Consider the following 15478-nt stretch of genomic DNA (forward strand, 5'->3'; position numbering starts at 1 on the left):
ATCATTACTCGACAGTAAATAGCTGAAAATACAATAATTAACACTTCAGGTGTGTATATGCTTTGGCCAAGTAATGCAAATATCACCACTTTTTATGAATTTTGAGGTCAGTTCATGAACCACGTCTGAGACTACAAGTACCACAATGCACCATTCCATTTTCTGCCAGGAAAGAAACATGGCTGCCTACAGTTCACCGATGGTATTTCTATTTACGTTTCGTTTGTTGTCCTTTTTAAGACAGAGGGAGGAAGAAAGAGCCAGTGTTAGAAGCTAAAGGTTCAGTTAAAGTTTCGGTTATAAGACGCCATTTTATTCCCCAGTCGTAGTGACACTGAGCGTTAACGTTACAGACCGCTTTTCTTTTCATTTTCGCTGAGCTGTCACGCTGCTTATTGTTGTTAGTGGACTCGATTTGATTTGCTGTTGTTTTTTGGTGCTAAGCTAGCTAAACTAGTCACACAACATAACTGCGAGCCCAACGCTTACATGCCACATCCGGTGATAGTCGCTATGTTTAGCCCCGTGAAGTCTTCTTATTTCAGAGTCAGCCCGGCCACTGTCAACAGAGAACTCGGCAAGACCAAGATGAGATAGCAAGAGGGCACCAGTGTGCTAACATATGATTCACTACGAGGCAGAGCCCTAAGATAACACAGAAAACAAAATATATATCCCGAGCATCATGTTTGGGAATCTTTTCGAGGAACACGAGGTGGAAGGCTTCTCTTCCACTTCCTCCAGTGGGAGAGTTGCGAAGGGGGGAGACGAGCCACCTCCACCCCGAGGAAGAAGCAACCTGTGCGGCATTAAGAACCAGGGGGGGACCTGCTACCTCAACTCTCTGCTCCAGACCCTGCTGTTCACCCCAGAGTTCAGAGGTAAGGCCAGGTCACATTTGCCTCAGAGTGGGCTGAGTTTGAGCACACTGGTGCAGTAGACAACAATTTTCTTTTTACGTATTAATTGTTGGGTGTGTGTTATTTTTTTTGTTACAGAAAAGTTGTTCAGTTTGGGGGCAGATGAATTGGGATGCCTGGAAGACAAAGACAAACCAGGTGCCAAAGTAAGTGTTGCACAGTGTTGTTTGCTGTAACCACTAATGTAATGTACAGTGTATGTGTATTATAAGTGTAATAATGTTTTTTTTTTTTATTCCTCTGCTCAGGTCAGAGTGATCCCACTGGAGCTACAGAGACTGTTTGCCACTCTGCTGCTGGTGGACCAGCAGAGCGCCTCCACCGCCGACCTTACCAACAGTTTTGGCTGGAACAGCAGCGAGGTCTGTGTCCATTATCTCTGTCAGTGGGGAGGAGAAAGAGATGCTCAGGCTACACTTCTCTTTTCAGTGATTGAATTACCTTCCAGTCATACCAGGAAATGCATACTGAAATCCACCAAACTGGCTTTAAAATTGTGGTCAGGGCAAACCAGACCAGACACCTGATATGAATTACATTTTTTTTATTATATTTTTTGGCAGTTTTTCAAGCCTTTATTATATAGGACAAACAGGAAATTGGGTGAGAGAGAGAGAGAGAGGAGGGGAGATGTGAGTCGAATCTTCGGCCGCTGCCTCGAGGACCATCAGCCTCTTTACATGGGGCAACTGCTCCAATCACTCAGCCACCGGCCGCCCCATGAATTACATTTTGTCTGGAGGATTCACAGCTGCAGTCATGCAAAAATAAATGTACAAACATACATAACATGCTACAGGACATGAATAACCCCCCCCCCCCCCCCCCCCCATTTGCCAGAGCGACAGGCAAAAAAAACTTGCGTTCTAAACTACTTAAAACAATATCTAACGCTGCATCGAAAGGTAACTTTGTGTCTGCTGCCATGTCGGATCCGTAGATGTAAACAAACTACAAGCTTCGGTGTGTCGCATGGATGAAGTCATCGTCCTGCCGTCCCTCCCTGTTTTGTGATTGGTTCCCGCGCTGAGGCGAAAATCGGATCCATGAAATCCAGGTTGCCGAGCAGGCCAAAATTAAATTGCGTGCAAGGCAGCATGGGTATACCAAGGCTAATTTTGTTCCTTATTAAAAATTAACTCGGTTTAAGAACACTATTGTCCTACAATGCATTGCTCAAAAGAAATGAGGAAGCTGCCAACAGACAGTAAAAAAGAAAATAACCATCTTGCTTTTTCAGTGAAGTTTGAGTGATGTTCATCGGTGCAAGTCTTGTATATTTTCCTGTTTGCATTAAATACATTTGCTTTCTTCAATAATAATAATAATAAAACATGCAGTGTAATAAAGTATGTACTGTACACCGTCAGATTACAGGATGCAACTGGGACACAATTAATTAGATCCTGTTTCTGTTTGTTACTCTCTCAGGGAACAAATCAGCATGATGTTCAGGAGCTGAACAGGATTCTGTTCAGTGCTCTGGAGCACTCTCTTGTGGGAACCAATAGTAGTACATTCATCCACCAGCTGTATCATGGGACCATTGTCAACAGCATTGTCTGCAAGGAGTGTGGTAATGTCAGCCAGAGACAGGTTAGTCCTCGTGTACAGGGTTTCTCTGACATGACTCTGTTTTATGAAGTTATATTCTGTCAAAATGATACTGATGGAAATATCTTTATGATTAAGTAAGACACTATGGGAGTTATCCTAGTGGAATAAGTTATACTGCCAAATTCTGAAACTAAACATTCTCAATTAACAATTTCTGGGTTTTATTTGCCTTCTCTAGGAGGACTTCCTGGACCTGACAGTGTGTGTTTGCGGTGTGTCTAGCCTGGAAGAGGCTTTGTGGAACATGTTTGTGGAGGAAGAGTTGTTTGAGGGCAACAACCTGTACCGCTGTGCACAGTGTGACAGGCTAGTCACTGCTGCCAAGGTCAGTGCCAGCGTTCAGACAGTGTCAACACAATGACATTATTATACAGCGATTATGTTAAAATAAAAAATAAAAAGTTTTAATGAGTAGAATTAAAACTAAACATGCTTAAAACTTGTACTTTTTATTAAAAATCTTGGCTGTTTCTCACCTTCCTTGTCTTCTTTTGCTATTATTTAGTCTGCCAAGCTACAGAAGCTCCCTCCATTTATGACCATGTCTCTGCTGAGATTCAGCTTTGACTTTGCCAAATGTGAGCGATACAAGGAGGTGGGACGCTACAGTTTTCCTTTAAACATCAACCTACGGCCATTTTGCGAAGAGGTACTGGACAGATTTTAATACTGAACTCACTCCTTTTTAGATCAGGCACGTTTAACATAACTTTCCTGAATCATTGAGATGTCTTGCCTTTCAGACTGATGGAGAGGACTCTGATTACTCCTACGAGCTGTTCTCTGTGATCATCCATAAGGGCGGCTGCTATGGTGGTCATTACCATGTTTATATCAGGGACATTGACCAGCTTGGCCAATGGGAGCCACCGGTGAGAAAGACAAAAGAATATATTTTTTTAATGAAATAAAAGCAGTCATTAGTTGTACTTATTAGAATGTGATCAATCAATCTCCAAGCTTTTGGATGTGTGCATTAGGAAAGGCATCACCTCTGTGTTTTTGTTGTCAGGAGGAGGAATGCAAACCCAAGACTCAGAAGAAAGTCAAGGAGGAGGTCAAGCCAATGTGTGAGCCAAAACTACATGAAGATGACCCGTTGTCTGTCATCACTGCTATTATTGCTCAGGTATAGAGAGAACAATTCTAAGAGCTTCCCTAGGCCCAGAACAAACCGAGCACATTCTAGCATCATGGGGCAGCTTTTCTGTAATACGAGTAAAGCGTTTTATTTGCTGCTCTGTTGCTGAGCACCTTGTGTTTACAGGTGTGCCCTGAACATCAGCTCAGAGTGGAAAAGCATCCAACCTCATTTAACTAAACACGGAAATAACAGCCAAGCTCTTGGGATCTGGTGGTTGCTTAGTAGCAAGAATAACAAAAAGGCGCAACTGGCAATGATGTGTCTTGAACCAATAAGGCACTGTGTAGCGTTTGCATTCACATCCTGCAACGCACACTCTGTCTGATTGGGGTCTGAATTTCGTTTTTTCATTGTTGAGTCAGTATTAAAGCCAATCAATTAATTCGGTGCTGTTCTTATCCGGTCCACTAGGAGCCATCAAAGAGTGTCCTGACAGACCAGCTGGGACAGAAACTCATGGATAAGATTGGTTCATCCTGGAGCAAAAAGTTCAGAAAACACTATGGTCCCATAGGAAAGGTATTCTGTGTTTTTACGCTGTTCATATGTTTCTTTAAATCTTGAATGATTGCTGGTCCTTTGGGGCTCATACCAATACATTATACCAATAATTGTTGTTTCTTTGCCTTTTCTCTTCTGGTGTAGTTCCTGCAGTCCCACAATGAGGTTTTCATGTTGGTGTCCAATGGTACTCGAGTGGCACTGAAGGCAAACCCGCCAAGCCCTGTGACTGAGCTTCTCAGCCCCTCAGAGCCGACAGCTAACTCTTTAACACCTTCAGACCACGGAGCTGCCGAACAACAGCCAAGACTAGACCAGAGGCCAGAGCCTGAACAAGAGGTTTAATGCACATTTTATTTTATTTTTAAATAATATGAAGAGTGAAATGACAAATCAGTACACTTGAGTGTTGCGTTATTATGTTTCGTGATACTGCATCATTTACAAAAACACTGAATTGATTTACCTGCAAAGATTTGGGTCCGGCAGTGTGATTCATTTTGCGTTGTTCAATCCCCCAACCACTAGAGAACAGTGTTGTAATTTATCTTTAGCCATTTGACTCTTCCACTCCACCACATCAACATATACATGTGGGGCAGTGGTTTTTATACTAGGACAGTTTTCCTAAATTTAGATTAGAAAAAACTGCAATATATTTAATTGTAACGTCTGTATAATGAAACATATCGCATCGCAAGATTCTCTATGCAAAGCCCTACCTTGCTAATTCTGTTTTTTCGTCTAGGCCCCCATGATCACTTTGAAGCCTGTTTTTCTTTTCCTTCAGTGTTTCTTCCTGTCTGTCAGCAGGGTAGCCACTGGTTTGACTTTAACGACTCAGCGGTGAACTCCATCAGGGAGTCTGACATAGAGAAGCAGTTCCAGGGCAAAGAGAGTGCATACATGCTTTTCTACAGAAAAACACAGCTGCACAGGCCCAGTGAAGGTAACGGACACCATGTTTTGCATTTGTATTGAAAAGGAGGGTTGGAAAGAAAAGAAAAAGTTGGTGATTTATTAATTGAAATTGAGGTAATTTGATTAAATGAACCAACAAATTGGATCATGTACACAGACAATGAAGTAATTAGATGACTTATTTGTATTTAAATGTGTTTTGTGTTTCTACATTTGCAGCTCTTAACAATCCCCAATATAAAGTTCCCCTTAACCTCATCCAGATGGCTCAGGAGGAGAACATCAAAGTGCAGAAAATGCGGTACAGAAACCAATGCATGTTAAACTAGAAGATGAATATGAAAATAGTTTTCCCACATCAATTATTAATATCACTCAACATTGTTTCTATTACAGCGAGGAGTTTGAAGCCACCAATAACACCGTGGAGCTACGTCTCCACCTGGCGCCCTCTTATAGGCTAGAAAATGGAGCACTGCAACCAATCGACAAAGAGCAGAACGGGAGCACCGCTCTGAGTTTTGACCGTAGAAAGACTGTGGGAGATCTCCGATTAGCTATTTATCAGGTTACTTCATTTTCCCAAAACACCAGCCGTTGTGTTTTAAAACCTTGAAAAGAACAACAGAAATAAGCTCTTTTTTTTCTGTATCTGTTTAATAGATGCAGGAGCTCTGGGAAGGGGATATGGCATTGACTATGGCCAGGAGTCTTCCTGCAGGGCTACACCTCTACAATACTGTTACAGGTGAGACACTTAAATGCAAAATACCTCAAGAGGATAGAGGAGGTTTTACACATTTTGGTACATTCTTGTTGTGGTTCTCTTTGCAGATGACAGCGTGTCCTTGTACAGTGCAGGCATTTGTACAAACTCTGACCTGTTTGTGTGGAACGGTAGAGAGGTGAGTACAACACTATGTTTTTAAGTGTAACCACGCTCACTTGAAAAGATCCCAAGTGGCTGACTGGTTTTGATCCTTTCAGGTGTGTGGCGCGACAGTCCTAACTGGAGCTGAATGGGAGCCAGTACTGCTGAATGTAGTCCGTCCCTTTTTAGGGGAAGATGGGCATCAGGTGGAAGAAGATGCGGTGGAATGTGAGGAGGGAAGAGGGGGTTTTAAAAATGGGGGGCCAGGGCTCAAAAGGGAGGCCAGAGGGTTCGCAGGTGCTGCAACTCTCGGGGAGGTGAGGGAGGCACTGGGGGAGCCTGAGGAGAGTCTGCTGTGCCAGGAGCATAAGGGAGAAAAGAAAGGAGAGCAAGGGGCAGGAGAGGGTGGAGGGGCAAGTGGTTGGAGGGTGTTCCCCCCTGATGACATGCAACGCACGCTCAAGGAGCTGTCGCTGAAAGACGGAGATGCGCTTTTGGTGCTGGAGCCGCAGTCCTTCGACAGCAGGTACAATCCTCACCAAGTTTGCACGTGTTGTTTTTTTTAAGGTATGTTTTACTACTGTCTCTTTAACTTTGCGCAGCGTGTTCGCTCTAAACGGAGACGTCGTCACTGTGACTACACCTTCTGACTGCCGTTGGCTCCAGGTGGAGTTCGGACCACATGAAGGAGGAGGGGAGAAAGAAGAGGAGAGGTGTAAGATCACAGTTCCAGCTACAGGAAATATGGTCAGTAATTTATGGGCCCTGTGTCCAATTGTCATCTTTATCTTTCCATTTAAGCATCATAAAGTTCTTTCTAAAAGTAATGTTTAATGCGTCTCTTACAGCTGCTGTGTGAGGTGAAACACCGGGCCATAAAGGAGCTGCAGCTGCAGGAGGAACCTCCAGGCAAGATGCTCGCTGTTAAACATAACTCTGTGCAAGGGATTATAACAAAATGTGTTTATGTGTTTGGTTTTTATATTCTTATAAATCCTTAAATTAGCTGTTGTTTTTCTTGTCTCACTGATCAGGTGCACAGTACTGTCTGAGACAGGTGGACTGCACAGGGAAACTCCTTCCTCCAGGTACTGTGTCATTTGTTACCTGGGGGGGATTTTAATGGTGCAGATAACTTGAAAAGCTGGAAATTCCCCTCATTTTAACAAAATATTAAGATAGGCATCCCTTTACACTGCCCCCCTCATAAAATGTTTAAAAGGTACTCCCCCTGCTTGTAATCTTTCTTCTCGTCTGTCTTTGAAGTTTAAGAACACTTTTACTAAGTGCACTTACTGTAGTTGTCTTACCCTGACAGTGTGCGAGGAGTTGAGCGTTCGGGATGCAGGGGTACGACTCATGACCACACTGACTCTCTGTCCGGGAAATGCCCCCAAGGCGTCACAGGTGTGTCTTTTTTATTTGAAAGCTTCACTAAATCCTTTGTACTTGCAGCTGCACAGGTGAATACTACAGCACCTTTTAAATACCAATAAACCTATCCTAACCTATATTTAAAAAGAAATCGAGACGAGTTACGAGCAGTTAAAATGCTTGATTGATGCTGTTGACGGGAGATTTCCTTTTGCTTTGTAGCTTTTCTTGCACTTCTCTGTGGGCACAGCGCCCTCTGCTGGCATGGAGATGGACATAATTGTGGAGAAATCGTGTACTGTCAAAGAGGTGAGGAAAAAGGGCGTTTCTGTACTTATTTTGTGTAACACATGTATTTGTACTTTTAAAAAAATTGTCATCTTTTGATTGTTTTTCTCAGTGTCTAATGGCAATGCTGGACGCTATTGGGCTTGATGGTAAAACCAGTCTTTTTCTGTTGTTTTCCTATTGTACTGTATGTAACTCGCATGTATTGTGATTCAGTTTTTGTGTGTTTCTGTTCACCAAGACTGTAATGAAACAGTTTTTTACATGAGTACTTTGGTGTAACATCTGCTCGTTTATGTCATCTAAATGTGCGTTTGCAGGAACCTGTTGGCACTTAAGGAGGCTCGATTGGTGTGAGGAGGTTGGAGAGCCAATTATGGATGAGGTGAGTGGCTGACTGTACTGTGCACAAAATGTAATACCTAAATCAAACAGTGTTTACAGATATCACAGAGTTAGGTTTTGTTTTGTTATGAGAAAAAGAGACAAATACAGGTGGTGAAAAAGGAGGATGAGATCACGTTAAGCAAAAACAAACCACAAATGCTGTGAAATCTTACAATGAAAACTTGCATATAACCAAAAGCAGATTTGTACTAGAAGGCAAAACCCACTCAGATGGAACCGAAACTTTGATTGGTGTTAAAAAATGATTTGACCCACTTCTGTCATATGTTTGACAGATATATGCGTATACTGTCCCATTTTAAAAACAACAACCTTTTCTTCTCAGGATGCTTCTCTGTCAGAGCTGAAGATAAACAATGGAGAAACATTAGTCGTCACAGAAGGACAACTTCCTCCGAAGGTACGTTCAAATCTTTTGATTTTGTTGGCAGATTCATTATATGCTACAACTTTCCCCCTCTCTTTAACCTTTTTTGACTCTTTGTCTGTTAGGGTTTTCTCAAGTTATCTATGTGGCTGTATCTGGATCCCAGAAACAACTCCGCAGCTTCCATGGGTTTTAATCACACTGACAACGACCACGCTGAGGAGCAAATGCAAGAGGTCGAGACTGCAGGTGAAATGCACGGTCACTCGCCTCCTTTGTGTGCTGGCAACATTGCAGAGCTGAGAAATGCAGGACAGGTGGAGATATCAGACGAGGCCACCCTGGAGGATCTCAAGACTCAGGTAGCGTTTGTGTATATCGAAAGCAGGCCATGCAAAATATAAGTGTTTGTGATTTTTCTTTTTATGCTTTTATCCTCCTTACCAAATTTTCAAAGATGCTCCTCTTACTCTACTTCTGTGTTAGGTGTTGACGCTGCCTGCCCTTCAGGATGTGTGTGTGCCAACCACTGCGTTCATGCGTTTGTGGCAGCTTGAGGGACAGAGGCTGGCACGTATCCTCAGAGGACAACAGCTCACACTCAAGTATGAACACTCTCCTGTCACTGAGTTTATTCCTATATGTGTGTAATGAATCTATTTATTGATACATGCAGACGTTTTGACTCAAATTTTCTGTTTTGTTTCAGAAAATTGAAGTTGACCAGTGGTATAGACCTTTGTGTGCAACAGCTACTAAAAGAAGAGGATCTTGGGTAAAGTTTGGCCACCAGCTTTATGCTTTAGACATAATGTTATGTTCCATGATATGAGAAAGGACCCTTTTTCCCCAGTGTGTGCATTTCCCGTATGTTAAGGAAATTTAAATTCTTTGTCCGTCTGTTCCTAAGCCCTAAAGATGTGATGCTGAATGTTAAAATGGGAGTACCAGGGGAGAGGTGTTACTACCCTCCAGAGGAGTTGGTTTGGGATGCAACCCGTGACTCTTCCCCTCGCTCTCTACGCACTTGTCTGGCTGCACACTACGGCCTCTCCCCGGACTCTCTGCTGTTGGCCAAATACCAGCCGGACAAACACACCTGGGAGGAAATCTCAAACTGGGTAAGGGTCATTACTTGAGAAGGAACCTGATTTTAGGTGTTAAGGGCAATCCATATGTAAACTTGCACTATCTTGCTCAGTGGAGAGGAAACTGTAATGCTCGAGATAGTTGAGAAGAGCATTAGAACGTAATGTTGACTGCATGAAATGTAGCAAAGAGTGACTAACAATATGAGAGTCAACCTTGAGCATTCAGTTTATCATTTTGGCAGGAACATGTGGGATTTTTCTTTCATAAGTAAAGATCCCACATTCTCAGTATTCTTGTATGTGTTGCTAATTCACTGTCACATTATCAGTGAATAGTCATGTGCCTTTGAACTTTCAGAGCCAGCAGGTTTCCAAAAAGAAAAAGAAGAGAAAGGCAGAATCACTGCTGGGAGCACCATTTCACCTCAAAGATGGTGACACAGTCGGCATCAAGGTATTGATACCTTTTTAATGTATTTATAAAGGTCAGTTTTTAAATGATTTGAGGAATGCTGAATCCATTCTTGATATTTTTCCCAGAATCTTTTGGTTGACAACAACAGGGACTTCCTCACCGTGGAGGATGAATGGGGCCAGCAGAGGCTCAGAGAGCAGGCAGAGCAACGCAGGAAAGGGTGGGACTTTGACCTTGACCTGTGCAGCTGCAGGGAAAATATTTGTTACTTAGTGTAACTATTGTCTTCATGGCTTTGTAGAGGCTTTTGCTTAAACTGACTACAGATTGCAGGAAAAAAATCCAACATTTTAACATAGTCGATATTTGGCAATCATTTTGTGATTAGTACTGTAGCTGTAATACCAAGACACCGTGTCAATTTGTTCTTATTATGCTCCGTGTAAGGCAATTTTATCCAGGATCCTATAGTTATTTGTTTTTCACTTGCTTGTTTTCAGAGGGCAGGCCACAGGCTCTGATGGTGTTGGACCACAGATAAAGACTGGAACGACCAAATCCAGAAAACCAGAGGTAGCGCTGTCAATCAACGTCGGGGTATTCAGATAGCACCCTGCTGCTCCTGTGGCTGCATGGACAAATCAGAACTACCCCTAAAACCACACACACAGATGCCATGATGCAATTGGGACAATCCACTGGACGTCAGTCGTGTGCCATTTTTTTTTTTTACATTATTTTTTCACAAATCTTTCAAAACTGACTAAAATCTAACTATTTTGTTGAGTTTGTTCTTTTTTATTATATGCCCCGTGTTTATCCTGCTCCACCACAACTATTACAACCACCACATGCCCTTTATTTAATTAAATTGCTGTGTTTTTTTTCTCTTTTTGTTTGAGGACAGTGTGGCCTTCAGGAAAACAGATTTTTTTCGCTGCGTGGACAGTAGCTATTTTGTAACCTTGTATTGAAAGGTGGAGAAGAGACAAAAGGTCTTCTGCTATTACAGTTATATAATGACAGAGTGTCTATCTCATATACTGTTTTGTACAAACTAGAGCAATCAGGGGAAAAAAATACTTGTAGCCATCAGCCAGTGGCTTTAAATCTGGACTTGTGAAGGTTGTAAAACAAGCCACTAGGGTAGAACATCAACCATCATTAGGTGTTGCGTTGTTTAAAGTTATGCTAATTTTTATGACACACCTGTCACTGTGTGGCAAGAACAAATGTTTATCTGGGCTTGTTTTAGGTTGGTAAAGGAGAGGAGAGATTGGCCTTAATGCGGAGAAGCCTCAGTGCTGCTCTGTCCTTTTCTACCTCACTCTCTACCTCGCTCATTCGACCTCTGCGGCACTGTCTGTTTTTACCCCAAAGTTCTTGCTACTTCATAATTACATTTTTCTGACCTAATGCCCCTGCTCTGTTTGTAAACTACGGTTTTAAAAAGTATTTCGGTAACACAGTTTGATAATTTTGGATCTGTGCATTTTCCACTGTTATAGATAGTCTACTGTTGTTTAATTCTAGTCATATTCTATTAATTATACTCTCCTCTTTTTAGAGCTGAAAATGAAAGAAAACTATCTAAATTTTCACCTCAATACAGTTTATACAGTATATATCATTTCACATTTAAAGGAATAATTATGGGGAACCAACCATCAGTGTTATGTAACCACCTATGAATGACGCCAGAGGCATTTGCTGGTCGCCTCTGCTTCAGAAATTTACGGTAACTGCCACTGTTCTCCTTTTATAACGTAAAAGTAAAGATCCATGAGTTTCTCCATGAGTTTATTGAGCAACATTTAATGTTTCATTTGCATGCACTGTATGAGAACTTCAGGGAAGTACAAAGCGTTCTTATAGATATTTAATTTGAAAACAAAAGGTGACAGAATCATTTTGTTATCTTCTGAATTGTGAAGTGTTTTTTCTTTTGGTAAATCTGATTTTGTTATACAATATTTTTATGCTACTTGCAGGTTTTGTTTCATGTATAAATCTGGCCTTGGATCAGTGCCAATACATTTAACTGTAATTTTAATCTTATATACTCAGCAATAGTGAAATTTTGTATAATTTTACTCGTTATTGATAACATATTTGGCGTTGTTGATAAGGACAGCTCTACTGTATCTTGACAGTGGACATCTGTTTGTTTCTGTGTCAGACCGTATCTGCAGGAAATGTCTTATCAACAATAAAGGTATCCAATAGTAACTGTCTGTCATGTCACATCAATGAGGCTGAAGCTGAATCACTGTTGCTTTAATACTGATTCTAACATGGCTCTATGAATGACGATGTCGGTTTGGCAAAAACACTAACGCTTTCCATTTCATGAATCCTAATGAGGCACTGATGTTTTCTTTGGCTCCACCATGTGGTTGCCATTTGTGTTTTTGACTGAAATGTGACTTTCTTTTAAATGATTTGCCAAGAATCCTCATAAAAACCAGCTTTTTACTAAACTAAAAATCAAGAAAACCAAAACCAACCTGACAAAATAGGCAAAACTGTAACAAATATAGAATGCCATAATAAAATAATCTCATACCAAAAGTCATAAAACTATGTCACAAAAATGTCATGAAAAAGGATAAAGTATGTAATAAAAAGACATAGAAGAGAGATGTCACAAAGCTATCACGAAAAAGTAATTGTATAGTTTGTAATAAAAATAGAAATGCTATGTCATTAAAATAGACATTGCATGGTATGTCATATAAATAGTCATAGTATAACATGTAATAAAAAGTCATTAGTGTGTAATAAAAATAGTCATGGCGTAGTATGTAATAAAAAAAGTCATTCTTTTTTAATAAAAGGTCATTAGTGTGTAATGAAAATAGTCATTGTATAGTATATAATAAATAATCATTAGTTTGTCATAAAAAGTCATTAGTTTGTAATAAAAATAGTCAGTAGTATAGTATGTAATAAAAATAGTCATTGTATAGTATGTAATAAAAAATAGCCGTAGTATAGTATATAAAAAAGTTATGCATGTCATAAAAATGATAGCTTGCGTATATGTAAAAAGGAAAGAATTAAGCGTTTGCAGTATATGTCTTTGTAGTGGATATTGTACACAATGTACCTATATTAGGGGGGAATTGTTGGGTCTATGTAAATCATAAATAAGTCATAGAGTGTGGTCTTTACCTACTCTGTAAAGTGTCCTTAGATAACTTTTGTTGTGATTTGGCACTAAAAATAAAACTGAATTGAATTTTCATGTCCATCACAGAGACAACACAGTGTCTTACGGTTGACATTCCTCATTAATATGTTACAGTATTTTAACGGCACATGACCAATCACAGCCCACTAAGCGTCTGGCACATCCAATAGGCTTTCCCCTCTGCCGCTCAACTCCCCGCCCTCTGTGCCAGTATTAACTTTGCTGGTGGACACGCTGCAGGATTTACTGCACAGAGAACAGAGGCTGTGTGACACTTTGACACTGAACTGGATCATTAACATCTCCAAAAATGGTTGATGCTTTCTGCGCTACATGGAAACTGGTCGACAGCCAGAACTTTGATGAATACATGAAGGCACTTGGTAAGATAATTCAATTCTCTCCTTGAAATAAGAGCTCATTGTAGTGTGAGCACTGTTGTGTTTCTATGAAAGTACTTTTTTTTGCTCACATATTTTCACTTCAAGTACAGAAAATAAATAAAATGAATAGTTGTCATTGTTTTAATTTGTGTCCAGCATGACCTCGGATTAGCGGTTGAAGATGAGATGAGATGAGATAAGATAATGCATTCATTAAAAAGGAACTTTTTTTCGACAGGTGTTGGTTTTGCCACAAGACAAGTGGGAAATGTCACCAAACCAACAGTAGTGATCAGCCAGGATGGGGACAAAGTGGTGGTGAAAACCCTGAGCACCTTCAGGAACACTGAGATCTCCTCCAAACTGGGAGAAGAGTTTGATGAGACCACAGCCGATGACCGGCATGTCAAAGTATGATGAGTACAATGTGTGAGTGTAGCGTCTTTTGGCCATAGATGGACCTGCAGTGGTTTAAATCGTACTTTGCTTGTGCTTACAGTCTACCTTCACCATGGAAGGAGACAAACTTCTGCAAGTGCAGAAGTGGGATGGCAAGGAGACCAAATTTGTCAGAGAAATCAAGGATGGGAAACTGGTGGCGGTAAGATTAATTAACACACAATTGATACATTTGTCATTGTGGTTACATTTAATTTGACTGAGCCATTTGAATTATAAAGTGCTTATTTAATGCACTGTTCCTGTGCCATACACACGCAACTCGTCTTGCCTTTGCATTTGTGATAAATAACTGATATGCATAAATGAACCAAATGGATCAAGGAAAAATAGTTTTACATCCAGTCTGATTGATTTTCACCATGATTAGCATTCGAATCACAGCTAAATGTTAACTGCCATCATGTAATATACGCTGTCTTGCTTTTTTCCCTCTTCTCTTCCACACAGACTTTGACTTTTGAGGGAGTCGAGGCCGTCCGCACATATGAGAAAGCCTAACTGCACTCCCACTTGAATAAGCAAATCCTCCCTGCACTGCAAAACGATCAACACGGTGTTCTCCTTTTTCTTTTCTTTTTTTTTTTTTACAGTATGCAGTGATTTGCACTTGATTTGCTATTGTTACATGAGATAAATATTTTGGGAACTATTTTGTAAGATCTTTTGTACGAAATTCAGACTGTGAAGGGCCTGAAAAGGTTTCATTTTGTGAAAAAGGGAAAAATAAACTGATTGAATAAACCTTCTTAATGTCTCAGCCTTTTCAATTGGTACTGAACAGTCACAAGAGCTCCATCAAGAGTGCCGCTTCATCTCAATAGAATCTCATATAGGGTGTTTTTTTACTTGCAACTTTCAATACAGTCTTATATTTATTTTCATATATGTCAACCTAAGTTGTGGGAACAGTGCTTTTTCCTGTGACAAGCCAGTTCCAGGTGACAGCTGCAGGGTGACTGTGCAGGCCAGGGCCGGCCGTGCAGCAGCAGCAGCAGCAGCAGCAGCCAGTGTGACCATTGAACTCGTGGAGAATGAATGTCCTCTAGTAACCCCCAGATGGCCAGAGAAGAGTAGGAGAACGAGGGGGTGGGGGTGGTGACGTCACTTGCCTTGGGATAATCCGGTTAGAGTTGTGGTGTCATTACGTAGAGGCATCATTCGATGGTGTGCGGACCAACCGCGGTTGAACGCTGCCGCTGGCATGACTGATGACACGGCACAGTGCACCTGACGTGGACAGTTTGTATCCATCCAGTATCCCACATTTAGTAGTTTAAAGTCTTTAATTAGAGCCTGTCAGTAAACCTTTGTGATCCCCAACTGTTATTCTTTACATCTTTGATATATAAAAGAGGATGCTGTTTCAAAGCTCGTTCATTTTACGGTTCTCTCATCTATCCTCCATCTTTCCCACATTTTAAGAAGCCAAACTAAAGCCTCCCTGTCCTGCTCCGGGATCTGTGTCTAGCCTACTGAACACTGTGACTACAAGTGGCCATTCTTCTTGTCTCAATGCACAGACT

General features: G+C 41.1%; 2 protein-coding genes across 2 annotated transcripts; both read left to right on the forward strand.

Annotated features, from left to right (window-relative positions):
- The first annotated feature begins 210 nt into the window (after window positions 1–210).
- On the forward strand, window positions 211–12006 carry usp40 (ubiquitin specific peptidase 40). The gene is made up of 31 exons (XM_083923636.1): window positions 211–881; window positions 999–1066; window positions 1169–1282; window positions 2352–2516; window positions 2716–2862; window positions 3043–3186; window positions 3281–3409; window positions 3550–3666; window positions 4093–4200; window positions 4327–4521; window positions 4996–5131; window positions 5323–5404; window positions 5500–5671; window positions 5767–5851; window positions 5938–6008; window positions 6091–6500; window positions 6577–6721; window positions 6823–6883; window positions 7009–7062; window positions 7293–7381; window positions 7571–7657; window positions 7749–7785; window positions 7957–8021; window positions 8370–8444; window positions 8537–8773; window positions 8898–9016; window positions 9121–9186; window positions 9322–9532; window positions 9861–9956; window positions 10043–10137; window positions 10418–12006. Exons 1-31 carry the CDS (start codon window positions 686–688, stop codon window positions 10524–10526), a joined length of 3885 nt encoding a protein of 1294 aa, XP_083779762.1. The 5' UTR covers window positions 211–685; the 3' UTR covers window positions 10527–12006.
- A 1356-nt stretch (window positions 12007–13362) lies between these two features.
- Window positions 13363–14677, forward strand: fabp7a (fatty acid binding protein 7, brain, a). The gene is made up of 4 exons (XM_083924074.1): window positions 13363–13493; window positions 13732–13904; window positions 13993–14094; window positions 14403–14677. The coding sequence occupies exons 1-4, from the start codon at window positions 13421–13423 to the stop codon at window positions 14451–14453; spliced, it is 399 nt and encodes a 132-aa protein (XP_083780200.1). The 5' UTR covers window positions 13363–13420; the 3' UTR covers window positions 14454–14677.
- Window positions 14678–15478: the final 801 nt, after the last annotated feature.

This window comes from Echiichthys vipera (assembly GCF_963691815.1).
Source record: "Echiichthys vipera genome assembly, chromosome: 12".
Taxonomy (NCBI): domain Eukaryota; kingdom Metazoa; phylum Chordata; class Actinopteri; order Perciformes; family Trachinidae; genus Echiichthys; species Echiichthys vipera.